Genomic DNA, 24,099 nt, shown 5'->3' on the forward strand with positions numbered 1-24,099 from the left:
CTCCAACCTGCAGACCTCCAGATGTTGCAAAACTACAACTCCCAGCATTCCCGGACAGCCGGCGATGGAACTCTCTGTACGCCAGTGGTCTCCAACCTGCGGACCTCCAGTTGTTGCAAAACTACAACTCCCAGCATGCACGGACAGCCAAAGGCTGTCCGAGCATGCTGGGAGTTGTAGTTTTGCAACAGCTGGAGGTCCGCAGGTTTGAGACCACTGCTGTACGCTGTATACCTATGCCCGGACGGCAAAAGATACAGAAAATAAACTTAACTCACCCACGTCGGCTGCACACTGGGGACGGGAACGCCGGACAGCCGTCAGCCTATCAACGGCCAGAGCGATGCCCTGCCCTGGCCAGTGATAGGCTGATCCCACTGTTATGTATGAAGCCGGCTTCTTACATGACAGTGGGCTCAGCCTATCACTGGCAGGGGTGGGGCATCGCTCTGGCCGGTGATAGGCTGACGGCTGTCCGGCGTTCCCGTCCCCAGCGTGCGGCCGACGTGGGTGAGTTAAGTTTATTTTCTGTATCTTTTGCAGCCCGGGCATAGGTATACAGCGTACAGCAGTGGTCTCAAACCTGCGGACCTCCGGCTGTTGCAAAACTACAACTCCCAGCATGCTCGGACAGCCATTGGCTGTCCGGGCATGCTGGGAGTTGTAGTTTTGCAACAACTGGAGGTTCGCAGGTTGGAGACCACTGGCGTACAGAGAGTTCCATCGCCGGCTGTCCGGCAATGCTGGGAGTTGTAGTTTTGTAACAACTGGAGGTCCGCAGGTTGGAGATCACTGGCGTACAGTGAGTTCCATCGCCGCCGGCCCCCAACAAAGAGGAGGAGGGCAGTGCTTGACATATGTGAGTAGTACCCCGCTGGGCTGATCATTAATTGGGGGGAGCAGAACAGCGCTGGCAGGTCACATGATTTTGGGGGGGGGGGGAATACCGTTATATACCGTGGAACCGCCGTAAGTTAAAAAAATACCGTGATACACATATATGGTCATACCGCCCAGCCCTAGGTATATGCAGAGCACCCCCCCCTCTCCCCCCTTCCCTATAGGTATATGCAGAACACCCCCCTCCCCCCCTTCCCTATAGGTAAATGCAGAGCAACCCCCCCCCTCTCCCCTATAGGTAAATGCAGAGCACCCCCCTCCTCTCCCCCCCCCCCTTCCCTTTAGGTAAATGCAGAGCCCCCCCCTCTCCCCCCTTCCCTATAGTTAAATGCTGAGCACCCCCCTCCCTCTCCCCCCTTCCCTATAGGTAAATGCAGAGCACCCCCCTGGCCGAGGATGACGTAGGAGGCTGATGCTGCCTCGCTGACCCGTTGACCCACAGTCCCAGCATATCCATGTCTCACTGAGTCCCTGGAGCCCGTAGCCCGGTACCCCCAGCTGGATCCCTACTATAGCCTACAGCCTACAGCCCCCTGAATATGACTCTTTAGGAATACCATACCCCCAGTGGCTCTGTCTGGTCTCGGCTGGGAGCTCCGGCGCTGTCGGCGTTGGCGGGCACGGCTGGAGGAGGAGAGCCCTGCTTCTATTGGCTGACGCGCATCGGCTTGGTGTGGCGTGGGGCGGGAGAGTCGGCGGGATCGGAAGCGCCGGAGGGTACACGCTGAAGCTGCGCACGCCATCCCTGCTGTCTCCAGGTCGACCACCCCGCCCTATTATAGCCCGTTTTCTTCATTTTAAAGACAAGGAGACTATAACTCGCAAGGCGAGGGATTCAAGGGCCCTGGAATTTAATGGAATGCGCATTTTGTTGTTCTCTGACTATTCAATGGAGGTCCAGAAAAACAGATTTAAATTTAAGGAGGTTAAAAAAAGACTTCAGCAAATGAGGCTTGTATATGCCTTGTTATATCCGGCACGGCTGCGGGTGAAGGCTTTGGATACGATACTCTTTTTTGATAGTGCAGAGGCAGCAACTAACTGGCTTGATAATAATGAGGACCGTATTAAGCATTATCATTCTAAGACCTAGACGGCCTGCCTAGACTGTCTGTCTATGTAGTACGTAATACTGGGGCTGAGTGACATAAATTTCTCCCTCAGCAAGAGTTGCTTTGGTTAGATATTAGGGCTTGGAGTGTGGGTTAGGGGGTGGAGGCAGTGACCTCTTATGGGTGTCTTTAGAGGGTCAGGTACAGGAATAGATACCTCCCGTTCTCCAATTATGGAGAAAATAGATATGGTAAAGGGTGTTTGGGTTGTGTTAATAAAATTTATTTCAAGGTATTACATTATGGCCTGTGTACTGGTACATATTTTTTTTTTTTTTTTTTTTTCGTCTCCCCCTCTCTTATGTTACACTCACTCTTTTATCAGTACTATTAAAACCTCTCAGCTATGTCATTCTCTTTAATTAGTTGGAACACTCGAGGTCTGTTAGACAATGACAAAAGGGAAGCCGTTTTTCATTTTTTATCTACTTCTCAGGCATCAGTGTTCTGCCTTCAAGAAACACATCTAACCCCGGATCGTCTACACATTGTTGAGAAATCCTGGATTAAGGCGGCATATCATTCAACCCACACTAATCTCTCTAGAGGGGTGAGTGTTATTATCCACCGTAGGCTCCCTTTCTCATTTATTAAACAATTTGTGGACGATCAGGGCCGATATGTAGGTATTGTGTGTAATATTTATGATAGGGAATTCTTAATCCTGAATATATATATACCTCCACCATACTCATCTAACATTATGCGGAAAATTTTCTCTATTATGCTGCTACATGTCGAGGCTTTATTATTGGTGATCGGGGATTTTAACAATGTTATAGACCTATCTCTAGATAGATACTCTGCCACTCAAAATGTAGCTAATTCTAAGATCACCCCATTTGGTAACCTGGTTACAGAGGCCGGTCTGACGGACCTGTGGCGCATAAGATATCCAGTAGCCAGACAATATTCATGCTGTTCAGCTATGTATCTCTCATTGTCAAGGATTGATCTGGCCTTGGGAAATTTTCTGATTCTTCCATATATCAATGATATCTCTTATGCGCCCAGGACCCTGTCAGACCATTCCCCCCTGAAGGTAAAAATTATAGTACAAAATGAGAGCCCGGTGAGACCTATGTGGAAGCTTAACGCATATTGGCTGTCTATCTTAGAAGACACTCAGTATATAAAATTGGAGATTTCAGAATATTTCAGATTGAATAATAATACTGCATCCACTCAAATTACATGGGACGCAATGAAGGCCTATCTTCGTGGGATTCTGCTAAAGTCTATTGTCAACTATAGGCGTGTAATCTCCTCAAAAACAGATACTTTACATGACTTGGTTTGTTTAGCAGAGTCTAGATTCTCGGCAGACCCCTCTAGGCAAGCGGGGGAAGTAATGCTTAAAGCCCAAACGGAATTAAGAACTCATTTGCTGGAAGCAGCGAATAATAGGAGAATGATGAAATTACAAATAAAGTATGCAGAAGGTGAAGCGGCTGGGCATATATTAGCTAATGTGTTTAAAGCACAAGAACCCCCGCCACATATATCGTTAATAGTAGACAAAGATGGCAAGGAATGGAAGGAAAATTTGGGAATTTTAAATGTGTTTGTGGAGTTTTACTCACGGTTATATCAGTCAAGAAGTGAATATCCCTCTAGAGATATGAGGGAATTCTTTAAACAAATCAAACTCTCACAACTCTTAGGGGTAGATCGTGAATTTCTGGAGGCGGAGATTACGCTAGGAGAATTAGAACATGCAGTTAATATATTAGCAAATAATAAAGCACCTGGTATTGACGGCTTTCCCGTCGAATTATATAAGAAATATGGGGATGTCTTGCTGCCAAAACTTTTAGATCTTTTTAAACACTCCATGGATGCAGGCCTCCTCCCTGCATCAATGCGAGAAGCAATTATCGTAGTTATTTTGAAAAAAGGTAAAGATTCTGCGGATCCCGCATCTTATAGACCTATTTCCTTGCTGACAAGCGATGTAAAGATTTTAGCTAAGGTTTTGGCATTGAGACTAAACAAAATTATTGCAAAACTTATACATTCTGATCAAACAGGCTTTATCCCAACTAGATCTACATCTATAAATATTAGACGCCTTTTTTTAAGTTTACAGGTTCCTTCGGACTCCCCTGAAGACAGGGCCATATTTGCGTTGGATGCGCAGAAAGCGTTCGACTCTGTGGAATGGCCCTGCCTTTGGGCGACTCTGGAGGCTATGGGCTTTGGCCCAAAGTTTATAGCCTGGATAAGGTTGCTGTACAAAGACCCATTAGCACGCATTAGGGTAAATGGACAGACGTCTAGTAGCTTTCCATTGCATCGCGGAACGAGACAGGGTTGTCCTCTTTCCCCGTTATTGTTCGCTATTGCAATGGAGCCTCTCGCAGAATTTATTCGAGCTACGCCCGAGATAAAAGGGTTTCAGTATGGAAACTATATAAATAAAATCTCTTTATACGCAGATGACACTCTATTATATCTGAATGATATGGGCCGCTCTCTTAAAAAGGCGATAGAAATATTTACTTGTTTTAGTAAATTCTCCGGAATTAGCATAAACTGGGATAAATCCTACTTAATGCCTCTGGATAGATGGGTATCTTATATAAAGGTGGACGAGAAAGTAAGTCTAGAATGTGCGACCCAAATCAAATATCTCGGTATAGAAATATCATCCTCTGTACATGACTACGTAAAGTTAAATTTAGTACCCTTGCTCAATCGCATTAAGACGAAAAGTGCTGCATGGCGGAAATTAAATCTCTCCCCAGTTGGTAGGGTGAATCTTATTAAGATGACAGTTATGCCACAACTCCTCTATTTTTTACATAACTCTCCTGTTTGGATAAATTTCAGTCTCTTTCAGCGAATTAATATTCAATTTCGTGAGTTGATCTGGAATGGGCGTAAGCCCAAATTAAAATTAGAATATCTTTATTGCTTAAAACAGGAGGGCGGATTGGCTTTGTCTAACCCTTGGATATACTTCCTGGCAGCACAGTGCCAACACCTTAGGGGATGGGACAATATGGAGTCTTCTAATCCTAGCATGACTATGATAACAAGCACTTTGATACGTAATCATTTAATAATAGCCCTAGAAGCAGATGAATTTAAGAAAAGTAAAAACTCAGCTCTCCCAACCTTTAATTTAATACATAGAGTCTGGAATAAAGTAAAAGATATGAGAGGGTTGGGGAGAGTCAATGAGTATACTCCCTTATGGGATAATCCACAGCTTTTAGAAATTAAAAAATTACAAGGCTTTGACAACTGGAAGAGACTAGGGGTAGTATGGCTAAATGATCTGTTTAAAGCTGGCAATCTCCGTTCCTTCAGAGAGTTCCAGGAGGATTTCAATGTTCCCGCTAATGCATTCTTTCAATATCTACAGCTGCGCCATGCGGCCAGTGCGCAACAAAAATGTTTCTCTTTAATCGCAAAAAAAGACTTAGTCTTAGATGTAATACTAAAAGAGAAGAAACAGAAGGGTTTTATCTCGAAAATATATAAATTTCTTATCGCGAGTGGCAGGCCGATGCACTCGGTACCAGCCTTTATGAAATGGCAGAGGGATGCGGATATCAGTAACGAACAATGGAAAACAGTACTGAATAATATTCCCAGTCAGGCCCTTGGAGAAGGGGCGAGATTATCTCAATTATATATTGTGTATAGAGCATATAGAACCCCGGCCCTTCTTCATAAAATAGGTTACAGTAAAGATTCAAAATGCCCTCGGTGTCTTCAAGATTCCGCGGACATTATACATATGTTTTGGAGCTGCTTAGATATCAGGCGGTACTGGGAAGAAATTATTGGATATATAGGTGCTGTATGGGATATTGACCTGCCTCTGGATCTCAAAACTTGTATACTAGGGTACCTAGATAATTTAGACATTCCAGCTCATATAAAGCTGGCTATTGGGAGACTTTTGTACAATGCTAGGAAACTAATAGCACAATTGTGGAAAGATTCATCTCCTCCCAGCAAAAAACAATTTCTTAAAAAGATGGAGCAGGTGGTCGCTTGGGAGAAAGCGATTTACTTAAAGAGAGGACTAGCAGACAAATTTAGTGCGATTTGGAATAGGTGGATTATAAGACATTAACGTAATTTAGTTCCAGTATAAGAGGGTTTTCCTTTTTTTTTTTTTTTTTTCTGGCCAGTGGATATTGTAGTACCTAAATACCCTTGTTTAATTCTTTTTTCTTTTTCTCTCTCTTTTCTCGAATAATTATGTTTCGTTATATACTGATATTGTATTCTTATTTAATATTGCATATATTTATGGTTCTGTAGTCTATTATGTTGCAAAATAAAAAAAAAAAAAAAAAAAAAATGCAGAGCACCCCCCTCTCCCCCCCCTTCCCTATAGGTAAATGCAGAGCACCCCCCCCTCTCCTATAGGTAAATGCAGAGCACCCCCCCCTCTCCCCCCCTTCCCTATAGGTAAATGCAGAGCTCCCCCCCCCCTTCTCTGTAGGTATATGCAGAGAAAAAAAAAGGATGCTCACCTGATATCCCACGCAGCGATCTCCTCAGCTGCAGGGCCCGCGTCTTCTCCCCTCCACAGTACAGGTGCCGGATGAGTGACGTCACGGGCGCCTGTACTGCGTGCTGCGTGGGGGCGGAGGTCACGTCTCCTCTGTGTAGCTGCAGATGCGGCTCACACAGAGTGGACGCCTTCTCCTGTATGTGCGTGTATCGCGCATACAGGAGAATGACGTTCCGATCTCTGCCCGGCGCACGGCAGAGACCGGAAATACAACAGGACGTTCTCTAACTTCCTTGGGCATTAAATCCCAGGTAGCGGGTGCGTTAGAGAATGGGGACGTTATCCTGGGCTCAGCGCTTCCATTACTCCGCTTGTCTTTTGGAGGAATTCTGGTTTTATCGCCCTTGGAGGGAGGGGCAGTGAATAGCAGCCTCATCATTATAGCTGGGACTACTTTAAAAGCAACTGAGATAGTGAGGTGTATGAGCTGTGCAGTTTAACCCCTTGAGGACCGCACCATATTACATTTTTCCACTTAAAGGGGTACTCCGGTGGAAAATCTTTTTTTTTTTTTTTTTTTTTTTTATCAACTGGTGCCCGAAAGTTAAACAGATTTGTAAATGACTTCTATTAAAAAATCTTAATCCTTCCAGTACTTATTAGCTGCTGAATACTACATAGGAAATTCTTTTCTTTTTGGAACACAATGCTCTCTGCTGACATCATGACCACAGTGCCCTCTGCTGACATCTCTGTCCATTTTAAGAACTGTCCAGAGTAGGAGAAAATCCCCATAGCAAACATATGCTGCTCTGGACAGTTCCTAAAATGGACAGAGATGTCAGCAGAGAGCACTGGGGTCATGATGTCAGCAGAGAGCATTGTGTTCCAAAAAGAAAAGAATTTCCTATGTAGTATTCAGCAGCTAATAAGTACTGGAAGGATTAAGATTTTTTAATAGAAGTCATTTACAAATCTGTTTAACTTTCGGGCACCAGTTGATTAAAAAAAAAAAATAAATAAATAAATAAATAAAAAAAAGATTTTACACCGGAGTACCCCTTTAAGTGGAAAAATGTAATATGGCCCGGTCCTCAAGGGGTTAAACAGCACAGCTCACACACCTCACTATCTCAGTTGCTTTTAAAGTAGTCCCAGCTATAATGATGAGGCTGCTATTCACTGCCCCTCCCTCCAAGGGCGATAAAACCAGAATTCCTCCAAAAGACAAGCGGAGTAATGGAAGCGCTGAGCCCAGGAAAAGAGTAAGGATTCTTTTATTCCCACAATGCAACACGTTTTGAAGAAGTTCCGCTTCATCAGGCATAATATCCAGAGTAGGAGAAAATCCCCATAGCAAACATATGCTGCTCTGGACAGTTCCTAAAATGGACAGAGATGTCAGCAGAGAGCATAATACAGAGAGCATAATGCCTGATGAAGCGGAACTTCCGCGAAACGCGTTGCATTGTGGGAATAAAAGAATCCTTACTCTTATCCTGGTCTCAGCGCTTCCATTACTCCACTTGTCTTTTGGAGGAATTCTGGTTTTATCGTCATTGCTTGGTGCAGAGCAGCTGCAGAGACCCGCCTTCTCTTATCTTCATGTTCATTTCCATGGTTGTACTTGGATAGGAGTGCAACCTTATCTGGTAAGCGCAAATCACATTGTTGCGTTTGTCCTGTTAACCCTAAGATCTTACACTACGGAGCGCATCCCTTTGTCTTTTTCATATTCCTCCCTCCAAGGGAGCAGACTGCCAGATAGAATTGTACAACTTTGCAGCCGCAGAATGTTAAGAATTGCAGTATGTGTACTAACATTTATATTGATGAGTTATGTACCTGCACAAGGGAATTTTACTTATTTTTATATGATTAATTTGGTATGATTTAAATGCAGCAAAAAAAAAACACACATTTTGACTATAACATAATGTTTGATGAATCCTACAATCAAAAGATCACCTGCAAATACACACCCTTGCATTAAAAAGCTCGTACAGCCATTTTTTGTTTCCAGAATGCTGAGTGACAGCATTTATGGGAGTTTCAATAACAACCACAATAATCTAATCAGTAAGATGATAATGGAGCCTGTAAATTATTTCTGTAGGAAGCAAATTAACCATTAGCAGATTTGGGAAAACTGGGTAATAATCCCTGTGGGAGCTGCAGTGGCAGTAATATTGGTTGTCACCCAGGTTTCCTTAACCCCTTAACGTGGACCCCGGGAGCTGGGGACCCCGATCCCCGGCATCAATGTTGGGATCAGGGCCCCAGGAGCAGCGGTGGCGGCGGCGAGGGACTGACCTGCAGCGTGGATCAGGAGTTGGGTGAGTGACAGCCTCCTGCTGTTGCTTAGCAACAGCTCCCAGCATGCAAAAAGGGCATGCTGGGAGCTGTAGTTATGCAACAGCAGGAGGCAGACAACCACAACTCCCAGCATTCCCTTATGGGCATGCTGGGACTTATAGTTTTGCAACAGCTGGAGGCACATTTTTTCTATGGAAAAGTGTACCTTCAGCTGTTACCTTAAAAGTGTACCTTCAGCTAAAGTGCATGCTGTGAGTTGTAGTGGTGCATCTGCTGGTTGCATAACTACAACCCCAGCATGCCCGTTGGCTGTCGGTGACTGCTGAGAGTTGTAGTTTTGCAACAGCTGAAGGCACAATGGTTGTGAAACACTGAGTTAAGTCACAAACTCAGTGATACATAACCAGTGTGCCTACAGCTGTTGCAAAACGAAAACTCAGCATGTACAGTCTGTCAGCGCATGCTGGGAGTTGTAGTTTTGCAACAGCTGGATGTTCCCCCCCCCCCCACCCCCCCAATGTGAACGTACAGGGTACACTCACATGGGCGGAGGTTTACAGTAAGTATCCGGCTGCAAGTTTGAGCTGCGGCAAATTTTCTGCCGCAGCTCAAACTGCCAGCAAGAAACTGCCAGTGTGAACCCCCACCCGTGCGACTGTACCCTAAAAACACTACACTACACTAACACAAAATAAAAAGTAAAAAACACTACATATACACATACCCCTACACAGCCCCCCTCCCCAATAACAATGACATAGTCTGGTACGCCACTGTTTCCAAAACGGAGCCTCCAGCTGTTGCAAAACAACAGTATTGTCGGACAGCCGTTGACTGTCCAGGCATGCTGGGAGTTTTGCAACAGCTGGAGGCACCCTGTTTGGGAATCACTGGCGTAGAATACCCCTATGTCCACCCCTATGCAAGTCCCTAATTTAGGCCTCAAATGCGCATGGCGCTCTCACTTTGGAGCCCTGTGGGTATTTCAAGGCAACAGTTTAGGGTCACATATGGGGTATCGCCATACTCAGGAGAAATTGTGTTACAAATTTTGGGGAGTATTTTCTGCTTTTACCCTTTTAAAGTGTTACATTTTTGGGAAAACAAGCATTTTAGGTAAAAAAAAAAAAATTTTTTACATATGCAAAAGTCGTGAAACACCTGTGGGGTATAAAGGTTCACTTAACCCCTTGTTACGTTCCACGAGGGGTCTAGTTTCCAAAATGGTATGCCATGTGTTTTTTTTTTTTGCTGTCCTGGCACCATAGGGGCTTCCTAAATGCGGCATGCCCCCAGAGCAAAATTTGCTTCCAAAAAGCCAAATGTGACTACTCCTCTTCTGAGGCCTATAGTGCGCCAGCAGAGCACTTTTCACCCCCATATGGGGTGTTTTCTGAATCGGGAGAAATTGGGCTTCAAATTTTGAGGGGTATTTTCTGGTATTACATTTTAGGTAAAAATTATTATTATTTTTTTTTACATTTGGAAACACCTGTGGGATATTAAGGCTCACTTTATCCCATGTTACGTTCCCCGAGGGGTCTAGTTTCCAAAGTGGTATGCCATGTGTTTTTTTTTTTTGCTGTTCTGGCACCACAGGGGCTTCCTAAATGCAACATGCCACCCAAAAACCATTTCAGAAAAACGTACTCTCCAAAATCCCCTTGTCGCTCCTTCCCTTCTGAGCCCTCTACTGCGCCCGCCGAACACTTTACATAGACATATGAGGTATGTGTCAAGAGAAATTGGGCTAGAAATACAAGTAAAAATTTTCTCCTTTTACCACTTTCAAAAATTCAAAAATTGGGTCTACAAAAACATGCGAGTGTAAAAAATGAAGATTTTGAATTTTCTCCTTCACTTTGCTGCTATTCCTGTGAAACACCTAAAGGGTTAAAACACTTACTGAATGTCATTTTGAATACTTTGGGGGGTGTAGTTTTTATAATGGGGTCATTTATGGGGTATTTCTAATATAAAGACCCTTCAAATCCACTTCAAAACTGAACTGGTCCCTGAAAAATATAGAGTTTGAAAATTTTGTGAAAAATTGGAAAATTGCTGCTGAACTTTGAAGCTCTCTGGTGTCTTCCAAAAGTAAAAACTTGTCAATTTTATGATGCAAACATAAAGTAGACATATTGTATATGTGAATAAAAAAAAAATATTCGTAATATACATTTTCCTTACAAGCAGAAAGCTTCAAAGTTAGAAAAATGCTAAATTTTCAAATTTTTCATGAAATTTACAGATTTTTCACCAAGAAAGGATGCAAGTTACCATAAAATGTTACCACTAAGTTAAAGTAGAATATGTCACGAAAAAACAATCTCTGAATCAGAATGATAACTAAAAGCATTCCAGAGTTATTAATGTTTAAAGTGACAGTGGTCAGATGTGCAAAAAACGCTCTGGTCCTTAAGGCCAAAATGGGCTTGGTCCTGAAGGGGTTAAAGGGGTACTCCGGTGAAAACCTTTTTTCTTTTAAATCAACTGGTGCCAGAAAGTTAAACATATTTGTAAATTACTTCTATTAAAAAATCTTAATCCTTCCAGTACTTATTAGCTGCTGAATGCTACAGAGGAAATTCCTTTCTTTTTGGAACACTGATTACATCACGAGCACAGTGCTCTCTGCTAACATCTCTGTCCATTTTAGCAACCGTGCATTGCAGATGTATGCTAAGGGCAGCATGGTGGCTCAGTGGTTAGCACTGCTGCCTTGCAGTACTGGGGCCTTGGGTTCAAATCCCACTAAGGATAACAATAAATAAAGAGTTATTACATCAGCAAATAGCACTGTGCTTGTGATGTCATCAGAGAGGATTCCAAAAAGAAAAGCATTTCCTCTGTAGTATTCAGCAGCTAATAAGTACAGGAAGGATTAAGATTTTTTAATAGAAGTAATTTACAAATCTGTTTAACTTTCTGGCACTAGTTGATTTAAAAGAAAAAAGGTTTTCACCGGTGTACCCCTTTAAAACAGATAACATGATTAGGAAATGATTGACTACTGTGACTAAATAGAAGTACTAAATAGAAGTATTAAATAGAAGTCCTTTAGTTATTTATTATTTAAGGTATAGTTTTTTTTCCTTTTGAGCATGAAGTTTGTTCTTTCCAGATAGGAAGGCATGCAACTACATTACCAGATTTTCTTCATAAAAAGTAATAAAAAAAAAATTAAACTACAACTTATCTATAGACTGCTATGTAAGCAATGACATTTTTTATTCTTAGTTTCTTTTTGTTGCTAATATGTGTAGTTTTTTATATAACTCACCTAGCTGTAGGTCCTCTTGAATGTAATTTCCTTTATCTCCACAAATATCACCGAATGGAGCACTAGGGTTAAATATGGCATGAAGGACAGCTGAGTCGTTGGGGGTACACATTGTGGTAGGAGTTGAAGCTGCTATGGGAAGACTGATGATGACCTGTGGGCACTGCTATCTCTCAGAAGTATAGGGAGTAACTGCAGCACCCAATCAATGAGAGGGGCGGATGTGGCTTCTATCCAGATGCTGCTCACATCTGTTAGTAGTAAACACACACACAAAAAAGAGTGAGAGCATAAAAGGAGGAAGATGTGTCTAGTCCTCCATAAAGGGAAATTCTTCAATTAACTAGAATAGCTACCAGGCACCACACAGCTTTTGAGAAAATGTGTAAATTTATTGTAAGACTTCATATTTTCAATATTGTGAGATTTTACTCCAGGATTCGCTCTGGAATAATCCTTTGCCACAGCCAAAAGGACACATTTTTACTTCATTCAGCAGACACAGAATGTCCTGACTATTAACTGTTGGGCTTTTACCTGCCAGTTAAAACATGTATCCAGCAACCTTTACTCACTGTTCAAACACAGCATTTGCGACCCCTTGTCCGTCTGATACAGGAGAACTAACCCTTCACCTGTGTTACCACAACTTGGCACAGTCCACTTCACTGGTGTGGGTCACTCACAGCACCTGACTGTGTGCTCCTTGCAAGGATCCCTTGCCTCTCCCTCACAGCTACCCTGCTGTCTTCTGGGGATAATCGAGACTACACTTCCTGGTCTCTTAAATATCTGTCCTCTAATTAATAAGTTAGCAGGTGTGGGCACTGCTGCTAGCTCACCTAGCATAAGGGACTGGGAAAAACACCCTTTCATTACTTGCATCCCTGCCAGAGTGTCACAATATATATATATACAATGACCCCCCCCCCCCCGACCTACGATGGCCCCGACATATGATAATTTCAACCTACTCATCTGTCCCCAGCGCCTCGGACCATTCTCTTCAGGATCCCCTGAATCGCCGACGCTCTCCTCCGTCGTCATCACGTTGCCGCGCACACCGTCCCGTCATCCAATAGGAGCGTTGTGCGCAGTAACGTGATTAAGGTGATGAAGAGCGACGATCCCAGGCAGCAGAGGCGGTCCGGAGCGGCGAGGACACCTCGGGGATGCGGCGACAGCGATGGAGGGTGACATCAAGGGAAGCAGTGACGGTCCGGAGCGGCGGGGACAAGTGAGTATAACTTCCTATACTTTTCATTGCACGGATCTCTCAACATACGATGGTTTCAACTAACGAAGGTTTATTTGGAACAAATTACCATCGTATGTTGAGGGACCACTGTATATGAGTGTTGCCCATTTTAGGCAGTTTCTTCATATGTCTGTGGTGACCCATGGTGTATGGTGGGACCACGGGGTGTAGCGGTGTAGGTGGGGGGGCAAGATGGTATTAACCACCGGGGCAAGGTGTTGTTAACCCCTAATGTTCCTGACGCCAGAGTGGTTTTTGGGCACCGGAACCACACGAACGGAACCACACGAACGGTACAATGGCTAGGCAGTGCAAGGAGAGTCCACAACCAAGTTATGGTTCAATGGAGGCTTTACTGAGTTAAGACAGGTGTTATTATATTCACAGCTAGGCCAGAATCCTAGAGAGTAGACCAGTAACACGGAAAGGGCCATGCAGCTTGCTGGGACTTGTAGTTATTGTAATAGACTTTAGTTCAGCCACGCAGACTAGATTAGACTTGATCAGTGTCTTGACTTTAGTAGAGACAGCAGACATAGATGAGATGACTTACTGACAATGTGGCTGGTGTGCAGGCTTTGTGGCCTCCAGGTGTAATAGGTACATGATCTGTATTTAGTTTATGCTAGACACTTTATGCTAGACATTTGATACAGATAAAATGTTGACATTTTTATTACCTTATATTGACTACGTGCATTAGTTTAATATCAGGAGTACTTTCTGCCCAGGAAAGTATCCTGCGAACGAACATAATAATATAGAGACATTTGACATGATATCAAGCAGACTGTGAAAGTTTGAGTGATACAGTACTACTGTATGTGACTTGAGGTGTACATTACTTGTACGTGTCCATTGTGTGTACATGACTATGTGTACTTTTAGGTGTACATTATGTGTACAGTGGTGTACTACACATCCTGTTTATCATATATGTATAAGATGCTGGTGGAGGGGTGACATGTGCTTCTCTCGAGTAGATCAGGACAACGCCTGTAGGAATACAACCAGACATCCGAGAATGGTTAAGTCAGCTCAGGGTCCGGTCCCGTGAAGACTGGTATGCAGCTAACATTAAATCGCCTACCCCAAGTTGTCTCTCGGCTGAAGCAGACAAGTTAGTTAGTCTGGCGACCAAGTCTGGTTAAACTTTTCTGTACACAAAGTTACTTAGACCACTTTCTTTCTGGCAGGCTGGGCCCTAGGTTTTGGGATGAATCTGGGGTTGCGAGACTGGGCCCCTTGCATGGGGTCAACATGGGTGTTCCATGAAACATGGGACAAATGGGAATTAGTAATGGTTGGACTGACTGTAACCACTACTTGTCCCGCAGCAGCTTGCGCCACTGAGGGATTACTTGTTGATGCCTGCTGATGCTGCCAAACCTCCGCCACTGCAGGAGTATGCCGAGGCACTTGAGCTGGTACCCGCGGGTTAGGCCAAACCTCCTTGACAGCTGAAGTAGGCCTGGGTACTTTTTTTGGTACCCGCTGGTTAGGCCAAACCTACTCGCTCATAAGAGTAGGCCTGGGCAGATCTGTACAGGAAGGTAGAAACTGAGGTAGACCTTGAGGTAGAAACTGAGGATCCACTGCAGGTGGATCTGCATACTCCTCCCTGACAACTATTCCCTTGACACTTGGAGGCAGAGGACCATCAAGATGATTTGAGTGCGCCATCTCTTTAAGAGGAATTAAGTGCCCTGTCTCTTTAAGAGGATTTGGGTGCGCTGGCCATTTAAGAGGCTTAGGGGGTTGCTGCAATGGCTTGGTCAGGTCTGGCTGGGACCCCCCATGTGGTGTTTCTCTACTATGCTGCAGATTTTCACGGGTGCTGCTAGGCACTAAAGGGTGTAGACTTGGCCCTTTAAAATGCTTGGCACTACGCTGCAGCGGTCTAATCTGACTGGCCTGGTATTAACCCCAGGGGCAAGGTGTTGTTAACCCCTAATGTTCGTGACATCAGAGTGGTTTTTGCGTACAGGAACCACACGAACGGTATCTACACTATTCCAATGCTTAGGCAGTGAAAGGAGAGTCCACAACCAAGTTATGGCTTAACGGAGGCTTTACTGAGTTAAGACAGGTGTTATTATCTTCACAGCTAGGCCAGAATCCCAGAGAGTAGACCATTAACACGGAAAGGGCCATGCATCTTGCTGGGACTTGTAGTTATTGTAATAGACTTGATCAATGTCTTGACATTAGTAGAGACAGCAGACATAGATGAGATGACTGCCAATGAGGGACATTTATCAATGTTTGCTTATGTATTCTTTTTTTTTTAGTAATTTTTTCCTTACTTTTTTTTTGCTTATGTGTGACTTATTTATCAACTGGTTTCAGCCTGTTGATAATTTTCTTTCACGTAAGCAATTTTTCCTTTTTTACTTTGGTAGTAGCTTTTTCTGCTCCATGTTTGAGCTGGAGTAAATTTAGTCAATTTTTAACCCTGTTGCGACTTTTTTTTGCGCAGTTGCAACTGTCGCAGTTAATAAATACCTGACTACCCGTAGTCCATTTTAAAATTATTACTACGTAGTTAATTTTTGGAAAACTTGCTTTTCTCGCTTTCCAGTCAAAATGTTGCACGAAAAATCGCGTAGTCGCAGGTGCGACAATTTTGCAACAATTATAGTAAAGAAAACCTGACTAAACCCGTTGATAAATGTGCATAAATGTGGCTGGTGTGCAGGCTTTGTGGCCTCCAGGTGTACTAGACACATGATCTGTGATGTCTGTGCTTTACTGTCCTCAGCAGAAAGAGATGAAAGAGAGAGAATTGTAATGGCCGCCCCCTTATATAGAGGGGGGCTGAGCCAAAGCCCATTGGTCATGCTGCGGGTCATGTGTTTTACTGGTGCTCTCTGGGTAATTATGTGATAACATCATGTGAACATATCATGTGACCTCCACAGGTCCTTAACACCTTATACACAAAATACATAACTTTACACTGACTATACATTGACATACTAATTATAATCGTATGACAATAAATGACACTAGAGTAACAGCAGGGGCGACACTGCATGAGATCCCCCAGGTCACTGAGGGACTCAACATGACAGGGCCTAAGTGTGGTGCAGGACCATGTCCTGTACTGGGACATTTCATGCCCATTAATTGTATGTATAGCTGATTAATCCCCAGATAATATAAGTCCAGCTGGTATTGTGCATAGCATTGGGAGTATTTTGGGAGAAATACTAATAAAATACTAATTAAAGTAATAAAAAACTAAAGTTGTTTGTTATAAAAGTGTCTAATTAACTGGCTCCAGAAAGTTAAAAAGATTTGTTAATGACTTCTATTGATAAATGTTAATCCTTCCAGTACTTATCAGCTGCTGCATGCTCCACAGAAAGTGGAGTTGTTCTTTACTGTCTGACCACAATGCTCTCTGCTGACACCTCTGGGTGGTGCTTCTGGACCCAAATTTAACTATAAGCCAGACATAATATGAAGAGTAGAGGTAGGCGGTCACTGGGATAAGAGGGGAAATTTATCATTAGTTTTACAGTATGTTTGGCGGTAAAAAGTTGTGCAAATTTTGTGCAATGCATTTACCATTTCGTCCCTACGGCCGCCAATGGCATACCTACAAGATGGCAAAACTGGCCCCTGCCAGGGGCGCACGCCCAGGTGGAGAGTAGGCCGCCAAAGTGTAGATCTAGCACCGGGGCTCATTCGCTAATGAGGATCCAGGACGCTTTCCCCGGATCCCCAGGTGAGCGAGTGCTGCTTTCAGCTGTATGGGCAGCTCATACGCATACAACTGAAAGCCTCCTCTCAGTGTGAGCCGCGATCATCTGTGGCCTACACTGAGAGGAGATGTGATCTCTGCCCCCGCAGTGCATGCACCGATTATGTCACTCATTGGCACGTGCACTGTGGAGGCAGGGAGTCACGGACAGCATGTGGAGGAGATCACTGCTTGGGACACGTTGAGGTAAGCATAAGGTTTTTTCTTTTTTTTGTGATTGGAGGGGGGGGGGCAAAGAGAGGAGTGGGCGGTGTGATTGGTGCAGCTACCTACCGACACCTAACCCTGAATACTAACTACCTGGCTACCTATACCTAACCTTGAATACGATCTACATGGCTACCTATACCTTACCCTGAATATTACCTACCTGGCTACCTATACCTTACCCTGAATACTACCTACCTGGCTACCTACACCCTGTTCAAAATTTTTATGCACATATTTTTCTCATTTCCCTAATTTTTTTTTATTTTTTATTTATATAGCGCCTACAGATTCCTCAGTGCTTACAATTATGAGGTACATTTAAATAATTGATGTAAATAACAGTCAGCATAATTCTCATGTTATCAACTATTAAGAGTACAATTCAAATTTTATTGAACAAACCTCCTATTGATAACAGTATTTTTTTTAAACATAAAATACTTACAATGCAGTGTTCCAAATTATTACGCACAGCAAGTTTCAAAACACTTTATAGGTTATACTGAAAGAACTTAAAATCGTCATTTGTTGTGTTTGCAGCATATTTACGGAAATCAAAAGCTATTTCAATCAAACTTTTAACAACATTTTATCTTTTTAAACATTTTAACAGGTCACGTTGCCTTTTTAACATAGGACCCCTTATTTGATAGCAGCTTCACAAGTCTTGCATCAATTGAACTTGTGAGTTTTTGGAGTTTCTGCTTGAATTTGTTTGCAAGATTTCAGAATAGCCTCCCAGAGCTGCAGTGTGGATGTAAACTGCCTCCCACCCTCATAGATCTTTTGCTTGAGGATGCTCCAAAGGTTCTCAATAGGATTGAGGTCAGGGGAAGATGGAGGCCACACCATGACTTTCTCTCTTTTTATCCCCATAGCAGCCATTGATGCAGAGGTATTCTTTGCAGCATGAGATGGTGCATTGTCATGCATGAAGATGATTTCATTACGGAAAGCATAGTTCTTCCTTCTGTACCAGGGAATAAAGTGGTCAGTCATAAATTCCACATATTTTGCAGAGGTCATCTTTACATGTTCGGGGACCCTAAAGGGGCCGACCAGCTCTCATGATTCTGGCCCAAAACGTGACTCGACCCCAGCCTTACTGATGTCACAGCCTTGTTCGAACAGAGTGGCTGTCCACCATCCAGGGTTGCATGGCACCCTGGATTGTTTCAAAATTAATCCTCATGTATTTTTCTGCCCAATGCAGCTGTTTCTACTTGAAATTATTGGTTAATGGTGGCCGAAGAGAAGGTTTATACACAGTTGCAAGACTCTGGAGGACTCTACACCTTGATGTCCATCGGACTCCAGAGGCACCAGTAGCTTCAAATATCTGTTTGCTGGTATGTAATGGTATTTTAGCAGCTGCTCTTTTGATCAGATGCATGGTTCTGGAAGAAATCTTTCTCAATGAGCCTTTATCTGCACAAACCCGTCTGTGCTCTGAATCAGCCACAAATCTCTTAATAGTGCGATGATCATGCTTAAGTTTTTGTGAAATATCTAATGTTTTTATACCTTGCCACTGGCAATCTAATTATCACAGGTGTCCGAGATTGTGTCTCAGGGCTCTTTTGATCACTGAAAACAATGTCATCCATGAGTTAAACTGAAATACAAAATATTTAATCTTTGTGACACTGAAATATAATTTGCATAATAATTTGGAACAGGGTGTATACCTTACCCTGTATACAACCTACCTGGCTATCTATACCTAACCCTGAATACTACCTACCTGGCTACCTTTACCTAATTTTAAATACTTCCTACCTGAATACCTATATATAATTTTTGCACTTTAATTTTTTTCTCCACCCCTTCTAAAAACCATAACACTTTCAATTTTCCTACATACAATAGTAGAAGAAAGTTGGGGAGAGCACTCCTATTAAAACACCAACACTATGAAGCCAGTAAGGAGGCTAGGTAGGCCGTGCAACATAGGGATCCAATATAGAAGTGACCCCTGCGGGGTGCACGCAATCAAGGTAAAGCATCAAAATGTAATACTATGAAGAAACAATACCATGCACTCACCGCTGGGCTAGTGTCTAGGCGCCCGGAGGTCCGGGATCACAGGGCAGCATGTCAGGTTTCGAAGAAGAGCTTAGAGGCCACGCTGGTCATTTCACGTGACAAGCGCACACTGTTGAGTAAAACGACCGGCGTAGCCTCTGAGCGCTTCGGTGAAACCTGACATGTTGCCCGTGATCCCGGACGCCTAGACACTAGGCCAGCGGTGAGTGCATGCTATCGTTTCTTCAAAGTATTAGCTTTCAATTTTCCATCTACAGACCAATATGAGGGCTTGTTTTTGCACCACCAATTGTACTTAGTAATAACATCACTCATTTTACCACAAAATCTACGGTAAAACAAAAACTAAATTATAAGTGGGGCAAAAATGAAAAAAAAAAAATAGCAAATGTTGGGGTCTTGCGTTTCTGCGCAGTGCACTTTTAAGTAAAAATGACACATTATCTAAATTTTTTAGGTCCATACGATTAAAAGGATACTCAAATGTAACACAGAGTTTATTCGGCACCGCAAACACAGGTGCATCCCTTGATTATAGTTGCTGGATCCTACACACCTTGAAACACACTGACCCCCGTCGGCACAGATTGGTAGTGCTCACGTAACAGTAATGAAGTGAATCACAAGAATGTACTTTCAAAGAAAGGAAGACCGGAGCATATACCAGTACAGTATTGTTGCTTGCCATAATTTCTTTATTTCATTGCTTCAGTTTCGGGGTGTGCGGTAGAGGGAATGGGAGGGTGGACCCGCAGTGGGAAGGGGAACGTCAGGCAACAGCCCGTGTCACGCTGGAATGCGCTTCATCAGGCCCTACGTCACAGGACTCAAGGGAGTGTTTTAACATCACCACGGGATACATGGAAATGGAGTGACGTGTACATGGATCAAGGATGGGGAAAAAACAAGGTAAAACATATAAAAACAAAAAACGAACAGTGATGATAAAAACTAACAGCTCTTGAAACTGAATCAAGCAAATGCACCATGTAAACTGTTAAATAAATACTCCCATTTCCTTATACTCATTCAGGCACAATGGGCCTGTAGCATAAGTACGGAGAATCCACCTGGATTCTTGTAACATTAACTGTTGGTGCATGTGTCCTCCACTAGAGGATTGTTCAATTCTTTCAAGCACCATAAATTTAAATGCTTTAGGGTTTTCTTCATGGTTCTCACACGTGTTGAATAAATCTTGTACAGACTTTTTTTTGTTGTTGTTAGGGAACGTATATGTTCTCTTATTCTGTGGTATACAGGTCTTTTTGTTTTGCCTATGTAGTATCTCCCACATAAACAGATTAGGGCATATACCACATAGGTCATTTTACATGTGGCAAACTTCTGAAACTAGATCCATACGCCCCCCATATTTATTTAACTTTTTTTCTGGTTGAATTTGCAAGCCGCACAGTTTCCGCAGGAAAAAAAGACCTTTTGGTTTTTGTGCAGTAAGCCAATCCTTTTTTTCATTATTCTGTCTTTTTTTTCTTTTTTAGATAATCATGAATTGTTCCGTTATTTCTGTAATTTACAATCGGTTTCATTTCTGTCAGGGTTTTTAAGTCCTAGTCACGTTGTAACATTGGCCAATCGTTTAAGACTGCTTTTTTAATCCCATTATTGAGAGGTGAATTTTTGAATGTGAATACTGTCCTATCAGGTTTCTTTTTGAGACAAGAAGTATGTTCGGAGCACTCACCTCGGACAACGATTATCGTGCAGGATATTCTTTATTCATGATACAGAAGTAAGTGCATAGCAGGGAGGTGGCAAGATGGAACAGGAACGGGTGGGTTCGGCTGGTGGCGACAGTCCGTTCTTGCGCTTCGTCAGGCCCCAGCAGGTGTGTGTCAGGTAGGTTTATACACAAAACAAAGGGAGGGGTCAAACACCAAAGACAGAGACTCCAGGGAACATCTTAACCCCTAACAAAAGAAAAGTCAGTGTCTTTAAAACCAATCTGAACATGGTCCAACAGGATTACATCTACTCCGCTTAATTAAATTAAAAAATCAAATCTAGGGGGCAGAACTCAATGCATACAGGAACAATATTTTTTTATAGCAATGCATTTAGTTCATTAGAATCATTTAAGCCGAGGGGACCTGATGCATTGCAACGTATGATCCACCTGGCTTCTTTGTTCAATAAAATTTGAGCTTTGCTTCTTCCTGCATGCATTCGTTCTACTCTCTCCAGGCCAGCAAACTTGACAGATTTGGGTTCTCCACCGTGTACAGTCAGTATGTGTTCTATAAATTGGGTAGAACCTTTTTTTTGTCTATAATGAATGGAGATGTTCCCTAACTCTATGAAAGAGTGGACGAATCGTTTTGCCTATGTAATAAAGGCCACAATCGCAAATTAAAGCATAAACTACATGATCGGTTCTATATGTAATCAATTGTCTCACCTCTATTGTGTAGCCACCTACATTCACTGTTTTAACTTCTGTATTGTACCTACAGTAAGGACATGTTCCACATCTGTGGTTACCTGATGGTCTTGTATCTGTTAGCCAATCTTTTTTGGATGCATTTGTTCTAGCAAATCTTTTAATGTAATCATGTATAGTGTGGTTTTTTTCTGTATGTGACTATAGGTGGCTTGCCTGTAATGGATAAAGATTGTCCCATGCCTCGACGACTGGTTAATCATAGCCAATTCTTACCACTCGCTCCTATGTCAGGTAAATATCACTCTTTCTCTACTAAAATAATTGGGATGGATTGTCAATTTAGAAAAGTCGTGTCTTACACCCGCCACAAAAAGACAATTCCTAGGTTTCATCATAGACTCTATGGGGGAGATTTATCAAAACCTGTCCAGAGAAAAAGTTGCTAAGTTGCCCATAGCAACCAATCAGATTGCTTCTTTCATTTATGAAAAGGTCTCTGAGAAATGAAAGAAGCAATCTAATTGGTTGCTATGGGCAACTCAGCAACTTCTCCTCTGGACAGGTTTTGATAAATCTCCCCCTATGAGTATGAAGATATTCCTATCCGAGCACAGGAAAGAACGTATTCTAAACAATTTTCTTTATCTCAGAGCTTCCTGCCTAGTAACACTTGGAACTCTTTTGAGTTTCCTCGGCCTACTTTCATCCTTGGCAGAAACGGTGCCTTGGGCTCTGTGGCACTCCAGACCAAAGTTTTACAGATCTGGAACAGAACAACATCAGGACTAGACATGCTTCACACCCTCTCCACTTCAACCAGGCACTCTCTCCTGTGGTGGAAGAATCTCAAGAGCGGTATGTCCATGATAGAGCCAAAGTTGGCAAGTTCTAACCACAAATGCTTCAGGGTCAGGTTTGGTCGCTCATCTTTCCAGCCGCAAGATTGCTGGAATATGGACAGCAAAAGAGAGACAATTCTCCTCCAAGGTCAGAGAGTTGAGAGCTATTTTTTATGCCCTAAAACACTTCGAACCTTTCCTTTACGGGAAAGCCGTTCGAGTCAAAACAAACAACATGGCGGCAGTGTTTTACATGAACAAACAGGGTGGAACGAGATCGCCAATCCTACTGTCAGAAGTAGGCAAGATCTTTATATGGGCGGAATCCAAGATAACCAGGTTATCGGCTGTTCATATCAGACATACTCTGAATATAATAGCAGACCGCTTGAGTCGGCAAATGACAATTCCCAGGGAATGGTCCTTGTCCCAAGACGTTTTTTAACCAATAATAGCTCTTTGGGAACACCCGGAAATAGATCTCATGACTACCAGGCTAAACGCCAAGGTCCAAAAACTTTGCTCCCTCTATGCAGAGGACCAGAAATGTGCCATAGACGCCATGTCAATACCTTGGTGGTTCAGTCTGGCATACATTTTTCCGCCAACACCCATGATTCCAAAAGTTCTGACGAAAATCACACAGGAACAGGCGGCTGTAATAGTGATAATCCTGTTCTGTCCGAAGAGACCTTGGTTCTCTCTCCTGATGACCATGAGTTAAGGAGCTTATTATGAGCTCCCTCTACATCAGGATCTAATATTACAAGGTTCTCAAGTATGCCACAATCTGAAGGCACTGCATTTAACTGCCTTGAGGTTAGTAGGAATGTTTTAAAATCTAAGGGATTTTCAGATCGGGTTCTAGATACGCTCCAGGAGTGTTTCTACAAATAAAACTTATGCAAGAATCAAAGATGTATTTTGTACTTGGTGTACAAAGACTGATTTAGATCCATCTACCCCATCAAGACCCCATATTCTTGAGTTCTTACAGGATGGGTTTGATAAAAGTCTGTCTCCTAGTACTATTCAAGTGCAAGTGGCTGCACTTTCAGCTTTTCTCCAAATAAAATTATTGCAATACCAGGAAGTCATGGACTTTGTTAGAGCCCTAGGTAGACTAAGACCAAAAAGAGTACAGCTCATAGCTTTTTGGGATCTTTCAATTGTACTAAAACAACTATGTCAACAACCTTTTGAACCACTAGAAGAGGTTTACTTAAAATACCTTACCTTTAAAACCATTTTTCTTTTAGCCATAACATCTGCCAAGAGAGTAGGGGTGTTACATGCTTTTGCAGCAGAAGAGCCTTACTTATCTTTACGTTCTGATAGAGAACTCTTAAGATTCCTCCCTTCTTTTCTCCCTAAATGTCCATCCTTTACCAATACCAACCATATAATATGTTTACACCGTTATTTTCCTTTCTCTCGAGAAGTATCTCAGTTTGATTGTGCTACAGCTTGATAATTGTTAGATGT

At 42.8% G+C, this 24,099-nt stretch overlaps 1 protein-coding gene across 1 annotated transcript in view; it reads right to left on the bottom strand.

The window, feature by feature from the left end:
• TTC36 (tetratricopeptide repeat domain 36) overlaps window positions 1-12,257 on the bottom strand; it is a 53,512-nt gene extending 41,255 nt beyond the window's left edge. Inside the window, exon 1 of the mRNA XM_056543651.1 lies at window positions 12,089-12,257. Within this exon, the coding sequence (XP_056399626.1) occupies window positions 12,089-12,200 (112 nt within the window). The 5' untranslated portion in view covers window positions 12,201-12,257. The remainder of the gene's footprint in view (window positions 1-12,088) is intronic.
• Window positions 12,258-24,099: the final 11,842 nt, after the last annotated feature.

This window comes from Hyla sarda, chromosome 10 (assembly GCF_029499605.1).
Source record: "Hyla sarda isolate aHylSar1 chromosome 10, aHylSar1.hap1, whole genome shotgun sequence".
NCBI classification, from domain to species: Eukaryota; Metazoa; Chordata; class Amphibia; order Anura; family Hylidae; genus Hyla; species Hyla sarda.